The 24,162-nt window shown below is 37.1% G+C and overlaps 1 protein-coding gene across 1 annotated transcript in view; it reads left to right on the top strand.

Moving 5' to 3' along the window:
* The window catches only part of LOC150091477 (uncharacterized), a 317,989-nt gene that overhangs the window by 268,897 nt on the left and 24,930 nt on the right, over positions 1-24,162 (top strand). The window contains exon 5 of the mRNA XM_090375829.1: positions 9,135-9,263. Coding sequence (XP_090231955.1) covers positions 9,135-9,263 — 129 coding nt within the window. The remainder of the gene's footprint in view (positions 1-9,134; positions 9,264-24,162) is intronic.

The raw sequence follows: 24,162 nt of genomic DNA, 5'->3' as shown, positions 1-24,162 counted from the left end.
GAGGTTGAAAACCAATCCCTCAGCGACAGACATACCTGCATTCTTAATTATGCACTCACTATCTGACCAGCCTCTCAGTAAGCTATCCCCTTTTTTAATCCAAAAACACCTGGAAAGTATTGCTGGGTCTCCCAAAACGGTTAAGAGACTGCAATCAGGGGACTTACTTATTGAAACTATAAATGGCAGACACTCTGAAAAATTACTGAAAAAGACAACTTTCGCTGGTATTCCAGTGAAAGTAACTCCACATGCAACCCTAAATACATCAAATGGTGTAATATCTAGTTGGGACCTGATGAATGTGACGGAGGAAGAAATTAAAGAAGAGCTTCAGGAACAAAATGTAATTGGTGTAAAAAGAATTAAGATAAAAAAAGACAATATTCTCACACCTACCAGAAATATCATTCTTACATTCAACAGTCCAAGCCTACCCTCATCAGTAAAAGCTGGATATCTACTTTGCCGCACTCGTCCTTTTATACCCAATCCGTTGAGATGTTATAAATGCCAGAAGTATGGCCACTCTCAAACAACATGCAGAAGCAACCCAGTTTGTCCCAACTGTGGTTCGTCCGATCACATTCAAAGTGATTGTTCGGCGAAAGAAATGATCTGTCCCAACTGCAAAGGCAACCATCCGGCCTACTCTAAGACATGTGAGAGGTGGAAAACAGAGAAAAAAATTGTGAAATATAAAGTTGAAAACAGAGTTAGTTATCAGGAGGCTAGAAAATTAATAGCACCGAGTATACCTAACCGTACCTATGCCAATATTACAAAAAAATACCAAACCTTCGCCACACAAACCGATGTTACCGTTCCTTCAAACACTTCCATCTCTGACTGGGCTCGGGCTGTCCTCTCTCAGCAACAGTCCAGTGCCGTTAAGCACACAGACCAAGCAAATAATACGCCTCTCACAATACCAGCAAAATCTCAATCTCCGCCAGTGAATGCCACTACAAATAATGATAGTTCTACTTCGAAAAAGATTATCCAGGACAAATCGATGGAGGCAGAGTATCCATCCAAACAGGAAGATCCAATTCTGGAAATATTTGCTGAAGAAGAGATGGACACTGGTCGCCCTTCCTTTCCGAAAAGAGACAAACCAAAGCCAGAACGCCATAAGACAGCCACGTCAGGTACAGCTTCTTCCTCTAAATTCAAATAATGTCTAACATCTTGCAATGGAATTGCAGAGGCTTTTGTGGAAACATTGACGACATCCGTTATTTAATTAATCGCTACTCTCCAGTTGGTTTCTGCCTGCAAGAAACCTATTTAACTCCTCAAATTTCCATTTCCATCAAAAACTACTCGGTCTATAGACGAGATCGGAATACATCCGATTCTGCTCGAGGTGGTGTAGCTATTTTAATTAGTACAAGGATTCCAGCTAAGCAAATTACTCTCCAAACCCAAATCGAAGCTGTCGCTGTGCGTCTGATTACTCAGACTGCATTAACTCTAGTCTCGGTTTATCTCCCACCAAATCATGCTTACTCTTATAATGATCTTAAAGAACTTTTATTACAGCTACCCTCCCCTATCTGCCTGCTAGGGGATTTCAACGGCCACCACCCTTTATGGGGTTCATCTAAATTAGACAGATGCGGCAGATTGATTGAAACTTTACTGGAAAAAGAAAACCTCACTCTTCTTAACTGTGGCTCGCACACCCATATACAGTTACCTTATGGACAGACCTCTGCCATTGACCTATCTATTTGCTCCCCGATACTGTTTTCAGCTATGCAGTGGTCCACTCTGGATGATCCCATGGGCAGTGACCATTTTCCAATTGTTTGTAATCTGTTGACTACACAACCACCATTAGATGAACCCTGCAGGAAATGGAAATTCTCTAAAGCCAATTGGGCCAAATTTCAATCAGCAATCACTCTTGACAAAAATACTATTCAATTACAGCCCATAGATGAAGTTACTGATTATATTACATCCTGTCTTTTAGTTGCAGCTAAGTACTCAACTCCATTATCAAATCCCCCGTCCCGACGGCATTTCAACTACTGGTGGAACGAAGAGTGCACAAAAGCAAAGAAGGAAAAAAATAAAGCATTTAATTTATTCCGTCGACTTCCAACCACAGCTAATCTAATTAGCTACAAGAAACTGAGGGCAAAGGCGCGTTACATTCAAAAGCAGGCCAAGAAAGATTCTTGGACTAGGTTCGCATCAACTATCAATAGAAACACGGACTCCAGACTAATATGGAAAAAAATTAGGCAGCTGTCTGGTAAGTTTCCAACTGTTCCTTCTCCAATTCTCTCCTGCAATGGGCAAGAACTCTCTGCTCCTCTAGATATAGCCAATGCATGCCTTGGGCAAAACCTTTGCTCAAATATCAGCTGCATCAAATTACACTCCAAAATTCCAGAAAATTAAGACCGCCACCGAACAGAGACCTATCAACTTTCGAACCTCACTATCACTTCCCTATAATCAGCCTCTGCAATATTGTGAACTTTTACAGGCCATCAGAACAACACGAAACAGTGCCCCTGGGCCAGATGGCATATATTATGTCATGCTGCAGCATCTCGATGACAAAAACTTACAACTGCTTCTAATCTTTTTTAACTGGATCTTCCTGGAAAATATTTATCCAACCTCTTGGCACCATGCTATAGTTTTGGCATTTTTGAAACCTGGAAAAGATCCTTCCAATTCTAATAGTTACAGAACAATATCTCTGTCAAGTTGCCTTGGTAAAATTCTGGAAAAAATGATCCATAGTCGACTCACTTGGATCATTGAAACTCAACATCTACTGAGTAATTGTCAACATGGCTTTCGCAAAAACAAGTCATCCCTAGATCTGATGATCAAGGCGGAATCTGAAATTCGCAATGCCTTTGTGAAAAACGAACACCTTGTCATGGTCTCCATTGATATAGAGAAGGCATTTGATACTACCTGGCGGTATGGCATTCTCAGTGACCTATATAATCTTGGTCTACGAGGCAACCTACGCACATTTATTAGGAACTTCCTCAAGAGCCGATCTTTCCAGGTGAGATATCAAAATTCCCTTTCTGCTACATTCTCGCAGGAAGAAGGAGTACCGCAAGGATCAGTTTTGAGTGCAACATTGTTTGCCCTTAGAATTGATTCCATTACAAAAGTACTCCCAAATACTGTAGAGGCATACCTGTACGCTGATGATCTTGCTATTTCTTGCCATTCTCAGAACATGAGATCTATCGAAAGGCAATTGCAGATGTCCCTCAATAAAGTTCAAAAGTGGGCTGAGCTCAATGGATAGCGTCTTTCCCAACAGAAAACAGTTGCGATCCACTTTTGCTGTCAACGCAAATTGCATGCAGATCCTGAACTTCGGATTTCAAATTCCACCATTCCGATTGCCAGCAATATGAAATTTTTGGGACTAATCCTGGACAGTAAGCTCAATTTCTTTGAGCATGTTAAATCAATACGTACTGCCTGTCTTAAAAAGATCAACATACTAAGAGCTTTATCTGCCCTCTCTTGGGGAGCAGATCGTACAACTTTGCTGCTCCTATATAGAGCACTGATTAGATCCCGTTTAGATTATGGTGCTCCAGTTTATGATTCTGCCCGAAGGAGTGTGCTACGCTGGCTGGATCCTATTCAACATAATGCACTGCGGATTGCAATTGGTGCATACAGGACATCTCCAACTCAGAGCCTATACATTGAAGCTCATGAGGCCCCTTTGCATCTTCGTAGAAAAATGTTATTACTTAAATATGCAGCCAAAATACAAACTTGCTATTCGCATCCTATTCAGCCATACCTTTTTAATCAACCACTGATTAATCTCTACAGAAATAAACCAAGTAAAATCCAACCAGCTGGCCTACGGCTCCTTGAAATATCACAGAACTGGAATGTTCCTCTCCACAATAGGCAACAGATAAAGAATTACTCTCATCTACCATGGACTACCTTTCCTCAACTGAACTGTGATACTTATTTTCTTCAATGGGGAAAAAATTGTCTACCGGCTGTCACTATGCAACAACTCCATGCTAGCCATATTCAAACCTATGCTGACTTCTTGCCGATATATACGGATGGTTCCAAATCTCTGTCAACAGTTGGAGCAGCAGCAGTGTTTCCCTCTGCTATCATATCAGCTTCTCTTCCACCTGAGTATAGCAACTTTTCAGCAGAACTGTATGCAATACAGTTAGCTCTAGAAAATTTGACTCTACATCCATCTGCAAAATATATAGTTTATACTGACTCTCTCAGCTCAATTAAAGCAATGCAGAATACATCACAAAAGAATCACCATATTTTAATGAAAATCAGGAGTTTGTTATTGCAGATTTATCACCGTCAACAACTGGTGAAGTTTTGCTGGATTCCAGCACATTTAGGCATAAAAGGGAATGAAGTGGCTGATACATCTGCCAAAAGTCCAAGTTCAGACCTAACTTCTGTCCCTATTCCAGCGCCCGATTATAATATCTTAATTCAAGCAGCATGCATTGCACAGTGGACAGAATTATGGCATAACCAAAGGAATAACAAACTTTTCCAGCTGAAACAATACCCAAAGTTCTGGCACTCCAGCAATCAGGCAGTGCGGCGGGAAGAAGTGGTACTCACACGAATGAGAATAGGACACACCCATCTGACTCACCTCCATCTACTAATGGGCGATGATCCTCCTCAGTGTCCACACTGCTTAGAACATCTAACAGTCAAACACATTCTGATTGACTGTCCACAGTATCAACAACATCGAGCTGCAATATTTCAAAATCTGGCTAAACGTCGCGAACCATTGACATTATACCATGTCGTTAGAGAGGACGCAAATGTTAACGAACTTTTCTGCTTTTTAAAACAAATTGGATTGTATCATCTTATGTAATAGACTTCAAAACTGAAACTAATTTAAACTAGATTATTTTATAATACTCTTAGGAATAGGCGCACTATAGCCATAGCAGCTAATGCGCCAATAAACAACCATACCACACACACACACACTCTGAATGGCACTATGTCTTGTAAGCCCAACTGCATTAGTATTAGTTGATTTGATGAAAAGCTCAAATTCATTTAATTTGTTTACTGTACTTCTGGTGTTACTGTATAGACAAATTAAATTCTGTACTTCAATGCTTTTGACAGCCCTGATGCACCTCTTATAGTTATAAGTGTTTTTCCATATTATTATTATTATTAGTAGTAGTATAGTAGTGACAAAAGATGCAAGAAAGCAAACTTATACAGAACTAGCCAAAAAAAAAAAAAAAAAACACTACCGCTTTCACCCCATCTCCTCTAACAGTATCTAGTTCTTTCTTACATATAAGCCTAAAATGATGTCAAAATTTACTTCAATTAGGTTCACTTTCAGTGTTTAGTATAATCAGTGGTTTCACACATGCAATTTCAAAGAGGGTGCAAGTACAACTTTGTTCCGGCACCTCCGTAGCCAGGTGGGCAGGACCAGTAGTGCATAGCACATGCTTCTTGATTAGGCCGGGGTTCGAGCCCATGATCCACGAAATACGGAGGATGCAGAAAGGTCAGGGAATGACAACCACATATCCCTGGAGCAATATGGCCTACGGCACCTCCGTAGCCAGGTGGGCAGGACCAGCAGTGCATAGCACATGCTTCTTGATTAGGCCGGGGTTCGAGCCCATGATCCACGAAATACGGAGGATGCGGAAAGGTCAGGGAATGACAACCACATATCCCCGGAGCAATATGGCCTTAGTTGCTAATGCTCCTAAAAACCAAATAACAACAACTTTGTTCCATATGATTGACCTGAATCGATCATTTGCTGACTTCTCTACCCCCACCAAACTAGCAGTTTTCCTGAACCCTTTATGTCTTCTCAATGGCAATTGAGAAGACATTTGAGAATCCCTTGCACCTTTTCTGTTTAATTGAATACTATCTCTTCAAAAAAAAAAAAAAAAAAAAAATCCATCTACTGACTTAAGCTAACCATGCTGAGGAAAATTTTTTCTATAGTTAGGGAAGACATTACATGGTTTTTTTCCATGAAGATAAATTACTATATTTAATAACCATTCTTATACCATGCGAAAATAATAATATAATTTTTTAAAGTTATAGCGCAAACCACTATACATTTAAGGTGACGTTTCAGGCAACTTACTGATACCCATCATCAGACCATGCTGTTAGTGATAGAAAAATCCAATTTGAATTGTATTACAATAATTATAATTGTGAATTTTAAGTCTAAAGTATTTTAGGTTAAATTTCTGTTTTGATTACAATAGAAAACAGAGATTAAAAATAAATAAATAAATAAATACATATGGATAAATACATAAAAATTAAATCTTTACCTGTTGACAAACTCCTGCTTGCCACTGCTACCAGAACCTGATGTGCATACTGGCAAAAAGGTTCTGCCAACAGTTAATTTATGGGTGAGAGATTAAGTATATTAACCAATAGAAGGATGCCAATATATTTTCACGACCCTTAGCAAATCTAATGGTAATCAGTGTTTGAGTTCTGAGCTCCAGGTTAGGAACCCACTGTGCCATATCATGTCAGAAATGACAGAAGGAGATGAAAGGAGAGTTTATGGCTGTGATCCCAATAAAGAAAGCCAACTCTTCCAGAGGAAGAGTCAAATTGCAAGGTCTTACACCTGGGGAACGGAAACCCCAAAATAACTTATACACTTGGTGCATATAAGACTATTATTAAGACCATGCTTGAAACACTATGTTCAAGTGTGGAGACTGCACCTAAAAAAAAGACATTGAGCTTCTTGAAAGGGTCCAAAGATGGGTAACTCCCCTGGTGAGATCAGCAAAAGGCATCCATATGAGGAATAACTTTGAATATGGGGGTTGCACAGCTTGGAAAATAGGCACCTTAGAGGAGACTTGATGTTGTTGTTGTTGTTGTTATTTGGTTTTTAGGAGCATTAGCAACTATGGCCATATTGCTCCAGGAATATGCGGTGGTCATTCCCTGACCTTTCTGCATCCTCTGTATTTGGTGGTGATGGGCTCGAACCCCGGTCTAATCAAGAAGCGTGTGCTACGCACTGCTGCTCCTTCCCACCTAGCTACGGAGGCACCTAGGAGACTTGAGTGAGTTATTTAAGGCTCTGAGAGGCAACAGTGAATGAGGGTGAAATTTTTACAGTTATGAATGATTCTAGAACTAGGAGCCATTAATTCAAGTTACGGGGGAAGATGATTAGACTGGATTGCAGAAATTTTTATTTTAGCCAGCAAGTTATAAATTACCTACATGGGTGGTTGAGGTGGACAGTTTGGGGAAATTTAAAGGTGAGCTGGATAGTTACCTAAGGGAGGAGGGAAATGCATGGGTTGTCTATTTCCTTTTCTTTTATTATTTATTGATTATTTATTTTTTTTATTTTATTATCTCTCTATACATTAAAAAAGTTTTCCTCCTAGTGATATTTATTCGAGCCAATGGGAGAAGATGGCGAGGCAGTTACGTCACTACAAATGCAATTAATTATTGACAACTGCCTTCATAATGTTCACCAACTTCATGCACGTGCTTCCCTGTCTAACATTTGATGTTCCATTGTAACATTTTTTTGTATATTAATGAATATTGTATACAGTATTTGTAAATAGTTTAGTATTTTGTAAATATTTTAAATATTTGTATAGTTTGTAAATATTTCAGTTAAATATTTTAGTCCTGCTCTTTTGGATGCAATAATATTCTACATGCATTATGGAACCCGAAGCAAAAGGCCTTTTTCTAAGTGAACTATGCAAACACAGGTAAATAATTACATAGTGATATTTATTCAACCTTGAGAATGCCGAGCTTTACAAATGCACAGGTAAATAATTACATAGGTCATTTCCTGATTAGATATCAATCAGTGCTTATCGACAGGTGTGTCTTTTAAGTAGAAAAGATTTGACGGCTGAGCTCCAGATTAGGGTACCCCATCCAAAATGGGGAGGAAAGAAGTGATTGACAGGTGAAGGTACCTCCCACTTGGATGATTATTGTGGAGGCGTTTTCTTTCTGATTGTTTTGTGTCATCGAGGAGGGGTGCTTAGCTTAGGTAGGGTGTTTATCCCCCCCATCCTGCTGTTTTTGAATCGGATAATGAGTTCGCGATCTAAAAATGGCAGCAGGTGGGGGGGGGGAACATCCTAGGCATATCAACCTAGGACAGTGGCCGGTCGCAACTTGTCAGTCACTGCTTTCCCACTGTTTTGCTAGCTGCCATGTTGGACAGGGTACCCTAATCTGGAGTTTTACCAATTTGACTTACTCCATATACCCCTGCATTTTACTTAGAAAACTGTGTGAAGGTGGGCCCCCTAGTTATTATTATTTTACTTTTCTTTTCTTTTTTTTTTTTTTTTTTTTTTTGCACTTCTGCACATAAGTTTTAGGCTTCCTTGCACCATATGGCCATTACTAATATTAAAAGTCCATCTTCTTTATGTCTGAAAAAACAAAACAGATCTGGTCCAACGTGAAGAGCATGTGGATTGTGTTTTTTTGACAGTGAGGAGGGAAATTGTTCATTAAGAATTAATTTCTTCAGGACAATCTGTCAATCAAGCAGTATTACTTGGAGTTTCTTAGTTGTTTGAGGAAGGATCGTTAGGACAGAACTGGAGAAGTGATGCAATCTGGATTGATTGCCACACCATGAAAAGTTGCTACACTATGCACAAAACCCTTTGCAGTAGCTTTTGGCCAAGAGCACCTTAGCTGTAGTTCCCTACCCTTCATATTCTCCTCTCCTGGCCTGGCTTCCTTGCGATTTCTTGTTGTTTCCAAGATGAAACTGCAGTTTGATGACATTTATGAAAAGCCAGATAGAATCACAGGAAGCACTGAATGTGATCCAAGTACTAAAGTTCCAGCATTGATTTTACCTGTGACAGAAATGCTCAATATTTGGATTGGTGTATTGATTGCAGTTATCATGAGAAATAAAAATAATTTTTGCTTTTGGAAGGAAAAAAAAGTATTTTTTGCTATTTTTAGAAAATTAAGCGATATAAGATTAATTTAAATTAAGTTGAACTGATTTTCACATTTCTCCAAAAATGTGATCAAGAAATTATTTTATTAATTTTATTCTTCAGATGTCAGCAACAGCACCACAGACTGGAACAGTCATTAAGGGAAAAATAGCCAAGCGGATTCCTAAATTGGTATACCTTAAAGAAGACAAAAAGTATAGTTGGTGTTCATGTGGTCTTAGTAAAAAACAAGTAAGAATATTCTTCTCCTAGTATAATACTGTTATATTTGAGGAATTACTATGCACTTTTCTAATAGTGAGATCAGCATCTAAACTTTGATGGTGATTATGTAGAAAATTTTATGCTGCGCCTGCTTACTGTGTATTATCATATCACTCTAGTAAATTAAACGAATCAGCATGGTAGTCTTACATGCTTTAATTTCTGGACATTTCCCCATATTTTATTTCCTTGCATGTGCGACTTCTGGATAACTTTTTTTTAGCTTCTCTGATAAGACTTAGGTTTATACTACTGTCAGTATAATCATTTAAGTTATTATCAAGTGTAATTCGATGCCATGCATCTATTCAGTTCAGTTTTATTTTTTAGTATCACCACTTACTTTTAGCCAGCTGATCATATATATATCTATATATAACTATAATTCTTGAACTCCTTGTAACCTAGAAACACATATTCTTGAGAAATGTGGCATACTTGTTTGCATATATCAGATAAAAGCAAGCCACTCCTACATATCCGTTGCATGTCACATTTCGGGAGAGTTGTCATCTCTTAGAATGAAGGATGACAGATCACACTAGAAGCTATTTTTAGCAATAAATGACCTCCCAAATGAAGTGATGCAGGCCCAGAAGGATTCCATTTGTTCATATTAAAAATTTGCAGTCCTTATTTTGTTTACATACTCCTATAGGTTTTCATTAGAAATCCACAGTCAGTTCCTGAGATATAGAAACTATTTCACATGATAGTCCCTAATATCACAGAGCCCAAATAAGTTAAAGATTATGTTATGTTTTAACATATACATGTATATGTTAAAACTCTTTGAGGAAAGCTAATATTTAACCACCTCTTTCACCATTGTTTTATCATTGCTAACTTGTTTGAGACCATGTGATGTATGCAATGTGCACTTAACAAAGGAAGAGGAGGGATTAACCCAGTTAATAGCCTTCATAGTTCTTCAGGGTCATTTTACAGAACTTCTCCACTTCTTGATATCCTTTATGCATTGCTGGCCAGCAGGCAAATCAAGGTAAAACATGGTGAGACCTCCTATACCCCAAATGAGAGTATCCTCATGGTTGGGTACTCTCCTCCTTTCTCTTAGCTGCTGTCCTCAATCCCTTTGTATCCTTCAATAGGGACTTCATTTCATTTCTTATGTAACGGGGAACATCCTTTGTAAAAAAGGATAGGTGGAACAGGACCAGGGTATGTCTGCCAGGGGCAAAGGTTGATGATATTGTAGAGCGGATATCATCTTTCAAGGGCACAAAAGGTGATATAGTTGTACACGTTGGCACTAATGATATTAAGAGTAGGAGACCGGCGGAATTACTCAACAAGTACAGGTCACTGTTGAAAAAAAGCCGTGAAATAGGGTTGAATTTGAAAGTGTCTACAATTCTGCCCAGACACGATAGGAGGGAGTACATGATGAGAGCCTTGTCGATCAATTCGGCCCCGGAAAGATTGTGCAAGGCTCAAGGGGTAGAATTTTTTTCAGCCTGGACTGTACTTGTTAACAGGAGAGATTGCTTCTACAGGAATGGGATACACTTAAATAGAAAGGGTGCAAGAATATTTGCTGATGCTATCGAGGCAGTGTTAGGTGGGTCGGAAAACTGCTAGTTTGGGGGGATACAAAGATTAATAGTTTAACAGTAACCGCAGGCAGAGGTGAAGGTGATTCTTGCACAACTTCTATTAGAATAAGAAGCGACCTGGAGCGAGGGGTGTTGAGGGTTTCAGGGACGGATGGCAGTCATCATGGAATAGTTGGGTATATGGGATGTGTTAGGGTAACAAGGAATAGGCATAGGAGCATGTATGCTTGCATGTATACCAATGCTAGAAGTATAGTAAATAAATTTGATGAATTTGAAGTGTTGGTCAAGACATCAAAGGCAGATATTGTTGGGATAGCAGAGACGTGGTGTCACAAAGATATAAGGAATGCAGAACTGGAATTTGGGGAGTACAATGTGTACAGAAAGGATAGACAGGACAGAAAGGCAGGGGGTGTTATGCTGTTAATTAAGAAAAACATAAAATCAAAGGAAGTGCACCCAGTTAATATAGATGAACAGTGCTCTGTTGAGTCAGTTTGGTGTGAGATAAGCACTGCGAAAGGAAAAATAAGAGTAGGAGTGTGTTATAGGCCTAATGACTTGAATGAGTACAATGAACAATTGTACAGAGAAATAGAGTGGGCCAGTAAATCAGAATGTCTTATAATGGGGGATTTTAACTTCCCAGATATTGACTGGAACTTGTGGGTTGGTCACTCACACACTAGTCAGACTTTTGTGGATTTATTGGATGATTGTTTTCTGCAGCAGCATGTTCGAGAGGCAACCAGAGAAAGTAACACTCTTGATCTGGTTATCAGCAGTGATCATTCGTGTATTAAGAATTTGCAGATAAAGGAACCACTAGGTGGCAGTGATCACAGTGTACTGATATGGGATTTACTTAAAGATATAATTACCATCAGGGGTAAAGGAAAGGGTTTTTGCTTCCGTAAAGGTGAGTACAGTGGTCTCAGAAAGTTTTTAAATTCTGTACAGTGGGATCAACTGACGATGTTACAAACAGTAAATTCTAAGTGGGAAGCATTCAAAGAATTAATCGTGGAAGCTACTAGACTTTATATACCGATTAAGAAATATCGTTCAAGGTTTAGGCCTAAATGGTTATCAAATGAACTAATGAGACTCGTGACAGAGAAGAAAAATGCATGGGATGCATATAAATTATCAGGTGACGCAGAAGCCTGTGGCAGATATAAGCTAGTCCGTAATCAGATCACAAAGGAGGTTCGGCAGGCGAAGGCGGATTACGAGAAATCTTTGGCAAAAGATGCTAAGAAAAACAGCAAGGATTTCTTTACTTATATAAACTCTAAAAGGAAGGGGATGAATATGATTGGTCCACTTGACATCGATGGTTCGACTGTTGATGATCCTGCTCAGATAGCAAACAAACTGAATGAGTATTTTGCATCTACATTCACACATGAGGAATTATTACAATTTGAAAATGGAAGAAGGTTATCAAATTGTAGCAGTGTGCTTAATGATTTTGTAATAACTGAGAGCAAAGTGGAGGAGAAATTGTTGAAGTTAAACATAAGAAAGGCACCTGGGGTGGATGGGATCTATCCAGTTATTTTAAAGGAGGCGGCAAAGCAACTAAGCAAACCCTTAGCCATAATTATGAGAGCATCCTTGGACTCAGGGGAGGTTCCCACGGACTGGAGATGTGCAAATGTGTCCCCAATTCACAAAGGTGGATCGAAGGGTGACACGAGTAATTACAGACCAGTTAGTTTAACTTCTGTTCCGGGTAAAATAATGGAGTCGCTGGTTAAAGATGCATTGCAGGATCATCTAGACAAGACTGCAGCAATAATTCAAACACAGCATGGGTTTGTTAAGGGAAAGTCTTGTCTGACAAATTTGATTGGTTATTATGATGTGGTCACAAAGGAACTGGATGCAAAAAATAATTTTGATATCATATACTTGGATTTCAGGAAAGCTTTTGACACTGTTGCGCATGGAAGACTACTGTACAAATTGGAGCAGAATGGTATTAAGGGTAAGTTGCTACAATGGATAAAAGGATGGTTAAGTGGGAGAAGACAGAGGGTGGTAATCAATGGGTGCTGCTCTTCGTGGACTAATGTTATTAGTGGAGTCCCACAGGGTTTGGTGTTGGGTCCACTGTTGTTTTGTGTATTTATCAATGATATTGATGAAGGTATATCAGGCTTAATGTCGAAGTTTGCAGATGACACAAAGGTTGGCAGGGTTGTTAATGACAGTAATGGCAGTGTGCTACTGCAACAGGATCTAGATAATTTGGGCAGATGGGCTAAGAAGTGGCAACTGAAGTTCAACCTTGACAAATGCAAAGTACGGCATATGGGTAGAAGTAACCCCAGAGAAACGTACCAACTGTGTGGTACTACACTTAAGGTGGTAGAAAATGAAAAAGACCTGGGAGTAATTGTGCAGTCAGATATGAAGTTTTCTGAGCAATGCAGACAGGCTGCTAGGGCGGGTCATGGGGTTTTGTCAATGATATATAGGAATTTTGCTAGCAGGGAAAAGGAGGTGATTGTCCCTCTGTATAAGGCAATGGTCAGGCCACGCCTTGAGTACTGCGTACAGGTCTGGAGGCCTCATTTTAGGAAGGATGTAGATTTGCTTGAGCTTGTACAGAGAAGCGCAACACGATTGGTGAGGGGAATGAAGGGATTCTCTTACCAAGAGAGGCTTAAGTTCTGTAAATTGCAGTGGCTGGAGACTAGGCACCTGGGCAGTGATCTGATTGAGGTCTATAAGGCCTTGAATGGGTTGAGCACGCTGAATTCTGATGGGATCCTTCCACTTGTTCAGATTACCAACCTACGGGGACATAAGTTCAAATTAAGAAAGGACAGATGTAGAATAGATGCGCGGAAATTTGCCTTTAGCCAGCGGGTGGTAAATTGCTGGAACAAACTTCCATCTGTCGTTGTGGAAGTTGATAGGTTAAATAAATTTAAGGAGGAACTGGATAGGCATTTGGAGGGAATGGTGTGATTTTTTTTTTTTTTTTTTTTTTTTTGGCTGATGCTGCATAAGCTCCTACACTTGCTTTCTTGCATCATGTGCCACTACTACTACTACTACTCCTAGGACTCAGAAAGTGCATCTATGATCTGTGGATGTCATCCTTGCAGATCTCAGAGCTTATCAAGTTTATTATGTATGTTCACAAAGAAAAACATAGGACCATAATCAGAAGTAATCCCAGGATTTTCTGGTTGCTGTTTCCCAAATGTAAGACCTGTTTGCTACATTAAAACATAGCTGCCACTTTTCTGCCATTCCTGAAATCTGTGTAATATGTCCTGAAGAAGCACTGCTTAGTGATGATTATTACCTACTCTGCCAATCTTGTCATAATCTGCAAATTATCACGTCCTGTATCCATTCATTAATATTGTTTAATAAAATCAAAAACAGAAATGGTCCCGATACTGTTCCTTGGGAAACCCCACTTCTTACATTAGTACAATCTGAAAAACAACCATTAATCACAACTAGTGCTTACAATACCGAGATTCCGGGATCCCGGTCATTTTTTTCCAGTATTCAAATCCCGGTATTGATACAAAAATGTCTGTTTTTTGGTACTAATTTAAAAAATAATTATCATGATTTATTCACATAATGGTTATAGAATTGACAACAACAAATCATTAATACTGCTGAATTTGCAAATGATGGATTGTTATACACAGTACAAATGCAACGGAAACCTGAAAATGTCATGAAACTGTAAGACATAAAATCTTACAAATATATTTCCCTTAGTAAGTATAGTGTGTGTGTGGAAGTAAAGCACTTAAGGAATAATGAAAACATCATTACGGAAATATTTCCATTAGTGGCAGTAGGTACTGGTAGTGAAATTAAGGAATATGGTGAACAACAATGTGGCAGGTGTGGAAGGGTTAAAATTAAAAGCTTCTGAACAATAGTTTAATCCCTCTATTACACCACTACTTGAGGATGTGACACAGTGCATTTTGGGAAAGGGTGTTGGTATGGAGCAGTTCAAAGGTATTGTGAACAGGTGATTTTGAGGTGAAAGATGAAAGTGTTTCATTGTGTGGGGAAAAATATTCTGTTTTTCCCATCAAAGGAAGAAAAGTGAGTTTAAAGAATAACACCGTGATTGGGTCAGGTTTAAATTATTTTTTTATATGCAAGCTTATGTGCAAATCGCAGAGGGATTTGCACATAAGCTTGCATATAAAAAAGTAGTACAAGGGGCAGTTGTAACTTGCAATCAATTCAATAAATAAATAAATGAGAAGGAAATAAATAAGGTGTTCGCACAAAAAGAGGGGTTTGTGGTTATTGTTCGGAGAGGTTGCAGACTTCCAATGGTAGTTCTCGGTTCAGTTCGGATCCTGTTCTCGGAGTGTCCAGCTGTATAGTGAAGGGTTCCACCGGGCAAGCTAATCTGGAAGTTGAACAACAAGCCAGTCAGATAGTGCCCTGGCTTCTACTACTGCTGTGGTAATTTTTAATTTCCTTCAGTATTAACAGAGAACTCTTCTCGAAATCCCGAAATAAGACAGTACTGGAAGAGCTATACAGCAGAGATGCAAAGTTCAACTGTGTGTGTGTGAGAGAGAGAGAGAGAGAGAGAGAGAGAGAGAGAGTCCCAAGGAATCCCACCTTGAAAGAGAAGGAAGGTAAATCTCCTGAACTGTGTTGTTTTGGAAACGATACTGAGTAAGGTTGAAGAAACACTAGAAATAAGGAAATGTTTAGCATTGAATTGGTTTATTGGTTGAAGTTGTAAATAAAATTGATATTGCTAAATTAAGAGAGATTACATGGAATTGTTTGCATTAAGTTAGCATCTTGTGGATTGCTGTTGTGAAGAGAATTGATATTGGTGATTAAGAGAAATATGAGGAAGTGATTAAGATTGAATTATTTCAGTGTTTGAAGTTGTAGAGAGAGTTGAGATTGTTAATTGAGAGAAATTTTATGGAAATGATAGCATGTATTGACTGATTAAATGAGAAAAATTAATAGATTAGAGGTAAATGAACAGCAGTTATGTATTGTAAGTAGATTTGTATGATAAATGACTTTTGTTTTATATTTGTGTCATTGCTCTTGAGAAACCGACATCTCACATATAATATATATACAATATATAATATATGTACTCGTGTGTGTGGGAGGTGGAATATCCTTCAGCTCCTGGAAATTCTCATTTTTTAACGCAGTCAGGTGGCTTGTGGGGCTTAGTGCTTGAGGGGAGCTGCTGTACGAAAATCATACAATGGCCACTGACAGCAATACTAAGGTACAGGGAAATAAAAATTAATAAATAAATAAATAATCCCCCACCCTGGCGCCTCTGTAGCCAGGTGGGCAGGAGCAGCAGTGCATAGCACATGCTTCTTGATTAGACTGGGATTCGAGCCCGTGACCACCAAATACGGAGTATGCGGAAAGTTCAGGGAATGACCACTGCATATCCCTGGAGCAATATGGCCTTAGTTGCTAATGCTCCTAAAAACCGAATAACAAACAGCCCCCCCCCCACACAACTTAGATTTGGTTTCCTCACCAAGTTTAACTGTCAGTCCCTTTCTTTCATTAATACGGATATAGTGCCATTAAAAAGTCAAAAAGGAAATATTTTTTATTTTGATAAAAAGGAAATAAGATTTTTTGAAGATGAGGTAATAAGGGGGAGGGCTAAACTGCAACTCGTCTATGACTATCTCAGTACAAAGCACCAATCAGCACAAAATCCTAAAGGACGTTTTCTGCTGCTAATTAAATATGAACCAAAATTAGATCCGGTTTAAACGATAACACTATTGAGTTTCTTAAGGGCTCACTTTATTCGGACATGTAGTGTGGATGCTTATTTTTTTGTTTTTACAATAACTGTATGTTTAATAATTTTTGCTAGAATATTTATTATTGTAATAAACGTTTGATTTAAAATGTGAATTCAAGTAATTACTTGTTTTTTCCTTACTTTATTGTGCCTGATTGTCATCAAAATTTATTGCGAAAAATGTTTTTTTGGAATACTGATATCCCGGTTTCATAAATTAAAAATACCGAAATACTGGTATTAAAATTTTGACCGGTATTGTGAGCCCTAATCACAACCCTTTTGTCTCCTACCCTGTAGCTACTCTGCAATTCATCCAGGATTTTCCTTGTGATTCCACCATGTTCCATTTTATACAGTAACCTCTCACGAGGGGCTGAATCAAATGCTTTGCTGAAATTCAAGTAAACAATTCCACACTCATTCTTCCAGCCCACATATTGTTCGTTACAAATGTGGTTGTGAAGCATCTGCTTTCAAAAAGTCTTGGCATAAAACTTTGACATATATTGCTGACATGTATATTTGAAATTCAAACAAATTAATGCTTTTTTTTTTAAACAGTGTTTTCGTTTATTAAAGAATTTAAGCAAAAACTATTCCATCGAGTTTGAATCTAAAAGTAATCAAAGTTCTTTGTTGTTCTCTGTCTTTATATATTTTTTGAAAATTTTATCACTTTTTGTTGCAGTGACTGAAGAGTTTTACAACCTCTTCTGACTTCATTTAGTATTGGAAGCAATCCATATTGATCTATAAATTCATAGACATTCAGGTTGCTGTACAACCTGAATCTCTCTGAATGTATATATATATCTGATATCCCCATCTGGGAATAAATTACATATTTCCTCACATATTTTCACTTTCTGTTTCAAATGGAGTCTTATCAGTTGATGAAATCGCATCCATTTCTTATGGTTTATGTAGGACATAAATAATGGCCAAGATGGTTTTTTTTTTTTTTTTTGTTTTGTTGTAGGGTTTTATGTGCGTCAGCGACTCAGGTCATATTGCACTATATATATTGCCTGTAAGTGACATGTTCTGTGGTCAATTTGTTGTTTGCCAGACGAAAAATCCAAGTTTCCGGGAGAAAAAACCATGCTGCCCTTGCCTGAGACTGAGTAACTCAGCCACATTTTGAAAGAAGCCCATAAAAATTCCTAATGTCATTGACAGGATTTGAACTGAGATCTTTTCCCAGTGTGGGGAGGAGAGTGATTCTGCCAGCTGTGCTATCCACGAGGACTTAGCTAAATGGATTCAATATGCTAAGTTATACAAATTACAAATAATCACTTTTAATGCTTAAGTCATCCTCTAGCTTATTTCCAATAAACATTTGTAACCTAATCCTAGATTCCAAAAATGCAGATTTGAATGAACATTAACCACTTTAGCTGGAGAGTGGTAGTCTGTTAGACTATGCCATTTTTTAGTTTAAGAAAATCTCGTAAACAACTCCCCTCACTTGACCAATGTTCTACCTAAGCATAATATGATAGGTTGTTATCCTTATGATGTAGTTGGAGTGGGAGGGCAATTGATTGCAATAATGGAAATTATAGAAATATTCTGGTCAGTAGTCTCACAGACTTCGCATCTTGTTATGCGTTATTAGTAAGCATGGCTGGATGTTCAAAAAGAGTTTGTATAACTGATCTGGATTTTGAGGAAACTGTCAGAAAATGATTTAATGAATGTTGACAGTGATGTAAGTGGTATTAGTGATGAAGAGGATGACCGTTTTGTTGAATCAGGACATGATACGAATTCAGAAATATTCAAGAACAAATAGAACAAAAACTGTAAAACTTAAATACAACCAAATTCTCGTACACATAAACATAATATAGATGTGAAAGTACCTGTACTGAAAAGACAAGCTCAAAACATCCAAGCAAATGCAGAACCACTGTTGGTGTGAAACTCTTTACTGAAGAGATGTTACCACGTATTGTTTTTTGGACAGATAATAAACTTCAAAAAGAATGAAATTAAAGGCTGTAGCAAATTAAAATGAATGTGACCTGTGAATTCAAACCTTTCCTTATAGGAAAACTTCGAATTCACAATAAATTAGGTCTTTTAATTTACACTTCAGTCTTCAAATCAAATCATGAAAATATTGCCAATGTTTTCGAAAGACGAAACAGGTAGCGATATCTTCAGATGTGTTTTTCTTGGCGCAGTATAACTGCAGTTGTTTTTGTGCCAGTAAAATCTAAATCAATCAGTCAGTCAATCTTTAGATGTGTGATGAGTCAAAAACGATTTGCGATTTTACTTTCAAATACTTGATTTTACAATCCTAATGATAGAGAATATTGCAGAAGAAAAGATCTGGTAGTGGCAATTTCCCCTATTTTTGCTAAATTTATCCAGAACTGCCAAGATGTTTACAGATGGGTACATCTACAACTGTTGGCAAAATCTTGAAAGTTTTAGGGTAGTTGTAAATTTAAGATGTATTTGCCTAATAAACCAGATAAATATAGCATATAAGTTGTGTGCCTGACAGACACACAACTTCGTTGTGCTTTTTCGTTGTGTGTCTGTCAGGCACACAACGAAGACACAAGACCTTCCTATTTGTATATGCTTACATCTACTCTAGAAAAGATACTGATGGAATTGGCCTTACACAGAAGAGAAGAAATACTCAAAGCCAACAATCTGTTTTACAGTTATATAAACCAATCCAAGGCACAAATCGAAATATAACTGGTGACAACTGGTTTTCTTCTGTGGAGTTGGCTAAAATTCTATTGAAGAAAGGATTAACTTATGTAGGCACCATAAAAAAAAAAAAAAAATATGAGAGAAATCTCTACAGAGTTCATGCTGAACAGAAAATGACAAATAAGAACAGTTTTATATGGTTTTCAAGTAGTTATAACTATGATTTCATATATACAGAAAAAGAGCAAATCGGCAATACTAATTTACATGATACATAACAGAAAATGAAGAAGGTGATGATGAAAAAGTTGGAAAACCAGAAATTATTTATTTTTATAACACCAATAAAGGGGGAGTGAACGCACTAGATGAAAAATTTGCCAAAAGTTACACTAGCCACATAACCCTCAGGTAGTCAATGGCAATATGCTTTCGCATTTTGGATATTTGCAACATCAATTCCTACATTATATACTTGCACAAAGACAATCCCAAATTTGCACGATAAATCTGTATTTACAATGCAGTTTGCTAGGCAAATAGTGGATGAACATTTGAAAAGATGACTGACAAGCACATTTGTATAACTCGAGAATTGCGTGTTGGTATACGGTGAATTTTGGGAGCTTCAGAAGAATATGGAGTATAGATCAAGATATACTGGAGAAATTAAAAAATCTGCCATTTATGCCCCCAGTTGAAAAAAAGGAGAATGACTAAATACTTATGTTACTAATACAGGCATACCTCGGTTAACGTTACCTCTGATAACGAAGCTTCGATATAACGAAGTCGGCAATTTCAAGCCCCATTTAACATAAAAAAAATATATTCCAGTTTAATCACCTGAAATCTAAACAAACTGAAGAAATTACGGAAACCTTTGGGGCTTCTCGTGGTTGGTTCGAGAAATTTAAAAAACGGGCCAGGATTCATAGTGTAAAATTAACAGGAGAAGCTGCAAATAAGTTTCCAAAAAAACTAAAGGAAATAATTGAACGTGAAAATTTTCCAAATTTGGTGTTCAATGTTGACGAAAGCGGTTTGTTCTGGAAACGGCTACCAACAAAAAGCTTCATATCTATTGAAGAAAAATCAGCTGCTGGGTTCAAAGCAGCCAAAGACCGTTTAACGTTACTCTTTGGATCAAATGCCTCTGGCGATTATAAATTAAAATTGTTATTAGTTTACCATTCAGAAAATCCGAGGGCGTTAAAAGGTAACATAAAAATGAATTCACCTGTAATATGGAAAGCAAATAGAAAAGCGTGGGTTACCAAGGAGTTATTTACTGATTGGTTTGTTAACCACTTTTGTCCTGAAGTAAAACGGTATTGTCAAAAAAACAACTTTGAAGAAAAAGCTCTTTTGTTGTTAGACAATGCTCTGGGACATCCTACTGATCTTAACACGTTGCATTCCTGTCAAAGTTGTGTTTCTTCCAGCAAACACAACTTCCCTGATTCAACCATTGGATCAGGGAGGAAAAGCATCATTTAAAGCTTATTATCTGCGTCGAACATTAAGCAGTTTAACTGAACTAGAGGATAAAGAGGAAATGACAGTTAAAACTTTTTGGAAAAACTACACCATTAAAAATGCAATTGAAAACATTGATAGTTCTTGGAAAGAAGTCACTAAGAAATGCTTAAATGGAGTTTGGCGCAAAATATGGCCAGAAGTTGTACTAGAAGAAGAAAATAACATCCAAGAAATTGGAAATGAAGTTATCCAGATGGCTCAATCAATAGGTTTCGAAAATGTCAATGAAGAGGATTTTAGAAATTTATTGAATGCAGAAGATAATGGTTTTTCAGTGGAAGATTTAGAAAACCTTGTTAGCAATGAAGACGAAGTTAAAGACGTTCCTGCCGAAAAAGTGTTAACAACCAAAGATTTAAAAAGGTGCTTAAATGACATTGAAAACGTTAAATTTTTTTAGTGAAAATGATCCTGATTTAGGAAGAAGTGTTATTGTTAAGCGATCAGTATTAAATGCAATAACTCCGTATAGGCAATTGTTAAATGAAAGAGAAAAAGAGCATAAACAATCAACTTTAGACTCGTATTTTAAAATGTGATTTCACTTTGTATATAAGTTGACTGTTTATTTAATAAAACTTTTCTTTGTCCGAAAAAAAAGCTTTTCATTTTCTTTACGTAAGAACGTATCCCTATTCTGGCCATAGTATTTTTACCTCTGAAAACGAAGTTTCGCTTAACGAAGTAATTTCGTGAAACGCATCCTATTCGTTAATCGAGGTATGCCTGTATATGCTTGGAATATACTAAAAGAGTCTGTATTACATGTGCAGAAGATCTTTAAGTTTAGGTGTTTTGCTGAGAATTAGCATTTTATTTTTAAGCACTTTGTTTGGCAGTTTGTTCAGCAGTTATTTGTTAATTAAATCCATAATATATTTACACTAAATTTTCATAATTTTTGTTTCTGAGATCCAAAAATAAGACAAATATTGTTTTGTTTATTTGTTATTTTTAATATTATTTGTTTATTTTGGCACAGTTCGAAAAAATATACCATTTTCAACAAAGTGTTCGAAGTTTGGTATTGATTAATATTGACCTTTGTTTTAATTACTTTCCCATAAGTTAACTATATATTTTTCTATTAAGATAAACATAGTCCCTCAGATGACACATCTCCATTTATGTCGTAGGACACGTCTCCAATTAACTGTTAATGTTCAAATATTTCCTATTTCTCACCAACATCTACTCATCAAAGCTTAATTAATTTTGTTTGTCATTCTTTTTCAACATTAATAATTCCTTTATTATTTCACCTTGGAGTAATACCTTTTTTCTATATTCCAGAACAATATTTCAAATCATATTTGCTGTCTTAGGAATTTCATAAAAACCTAAAGCCATAAAGATTTTCAAAGCTCAATCAAGGTTCAAAACCATTGAATGCTAATCCAGTCATTTCACCTAACACTGCAGGAAGGGACTCATCCATATTGGCACTGATAAAATAGTTTTTAAATGCAGTACACTTTTTGGGTTTGCTGTCAAATGACTATAACTGTTCTATTCAGCATGGGCTGGTGGAGTCAGTGAATCCACTTTTCACATTTCAATTTAGTAAACTGACATTATGCACTGCTCTCTCTCTCTCTCTCTCTCTCTCTCTCTCTCTCTCTCTCTCTCTCTCTCTCTCACTCTCTCTCTCTCTCTCTCTCTCTCTCTCTTGTGTGTAGTAGTAGTAGTAGTGGCATGTGATGCAAAAAAGCAAGTGTATGAGCTTATGCAGCATCAGCCAAAAAAAAAAAAAAAAAATCCACACCATTCCCTCCAAATGCCTGTCCAGTTCCTCCTTAATTTATTCAACCTATCAACTTCCACAACGACAGATGGAAGTTTGTTCCAGCAATTAACCACCCGCTGGCTAAAGGCAAATTTCCGTACATCTATTCTATATCTGTCTTTTCTTAATTTGAATTTATGCCCCCTTAGGTTCGTAATCTGAACAAGTGGAAGGATCCCATTAGAATTCAGCGTGCTCAACCCATTCAAGGCCTTATACACTTCAATCAGATCACCTGTTTTAATTTGCTTAGAATATGTCTTATATTTAGCTAAATTTCCACCTTTTTTAACTGCAAGAAATAGCACCACACTGAGTTTTGGTCTAAACTTCCTCCCTTAAACTCTTCAAATATAAATGAACTTTTATCAGCCATTAGTAATAGTAAAATCTATAAAAATTATTAAACTATTTTTAAAACCCACTACAGTTATAAATTTTATACCAAACTCATTTAATAAATAATAATTAAACAGTAGTTTCTCAAGTGTTTCAATTTAATATTTCAAATTCACAGACAATATTTTATAAAAAGCAAACAAATGTAATTGTAATCACATCATACCTGCAGCAAAATCACTATGAAAAAGTGAGAGAAATAAATTTGAAGGCTGGTTCAAATTGAAATTATAAATTAAAAAGTACAGTAAAGCCTTTCTAATATAATCTGACCACAAAAATATCAGAAATTCAAATTATTTGAAAATTTTTTTCTTATATTCAACAGACTTTTTTTAGTTTACATTTTTCAGTTTGCTGAAAAATGTAAAATGAAAAATGAAAAATTTAATTAGAGTGCATAAACTGTAATGTTATTTTAATACTACAATACCAATATTTGGCAGTTAATTCCTCAAATGGGGAGAAAGGTCTGGATGATCTCCAGAAATTCATGGAACATGTTTATTGAACTGTAGAGTTCAATAAACACATTCCATGAATTTTGGAGGCCATCTAGAGGGGTGAGGCTGTTTTGGCTAGTTTGGACAGTCCATTGGTGGTTGTATGTGATGTCCATTGCCTACTTAGTCTTGACAATTTTATGCACTACCTACACTTTGGCAGTACCACAGAAGTGAGCCCTGTCAGTGTCAGCACAACTGTGTTTCATTCATACAGTGAGGGTCATGTTGGAACTTGTTTGTGGACAATAATTTTGAAAAGTTGCACCAGCCAGCTTGTGCAACTTTTTAAAATGGTTTCCAGAGCCCAGTTAAACATCTGTGGTACAAATCAGTGTCCCCAGTTGCCAAATGAATCTTGTGGCCAAGAAGTTTCTCTGCAAGTGTTTTAATGAATAAAGTTTTCCTTTTTTGAGTTTTAAAGTTCTCATTTCATTTCTGTAACATAGTGTTTTCTTTTTCAAAGGAAAAGAAAGAAGTTTCTAGAAAGGAATGTCACCTTTCCTGTTTTTATTCATTTACTTGGTGGCACTACTCCCTTACCATGGTT

The sequence above is a fragment of the Mastigoproctus giganteus genome, chromosome 1 (assembly GCF_048544385.1).
Source record: "Mastigoproctus giganteus isolate SK-2022 chromosome 1, ASM4854438v1, whole genome shotgun sequence".
NCBI classification, from domain to species: domain Eukaryota; kingdom Metazoa; phylum Arthropoda; class Arachnida; order Uropygi; family Thelyphonidae; genus Mastigoproctus; species Mastigoproctus giganteus.
Note: the sequence above shows the minus strand (reverse complement) of the source record. Positions and strands in the feature narration are given on the sequence as shown.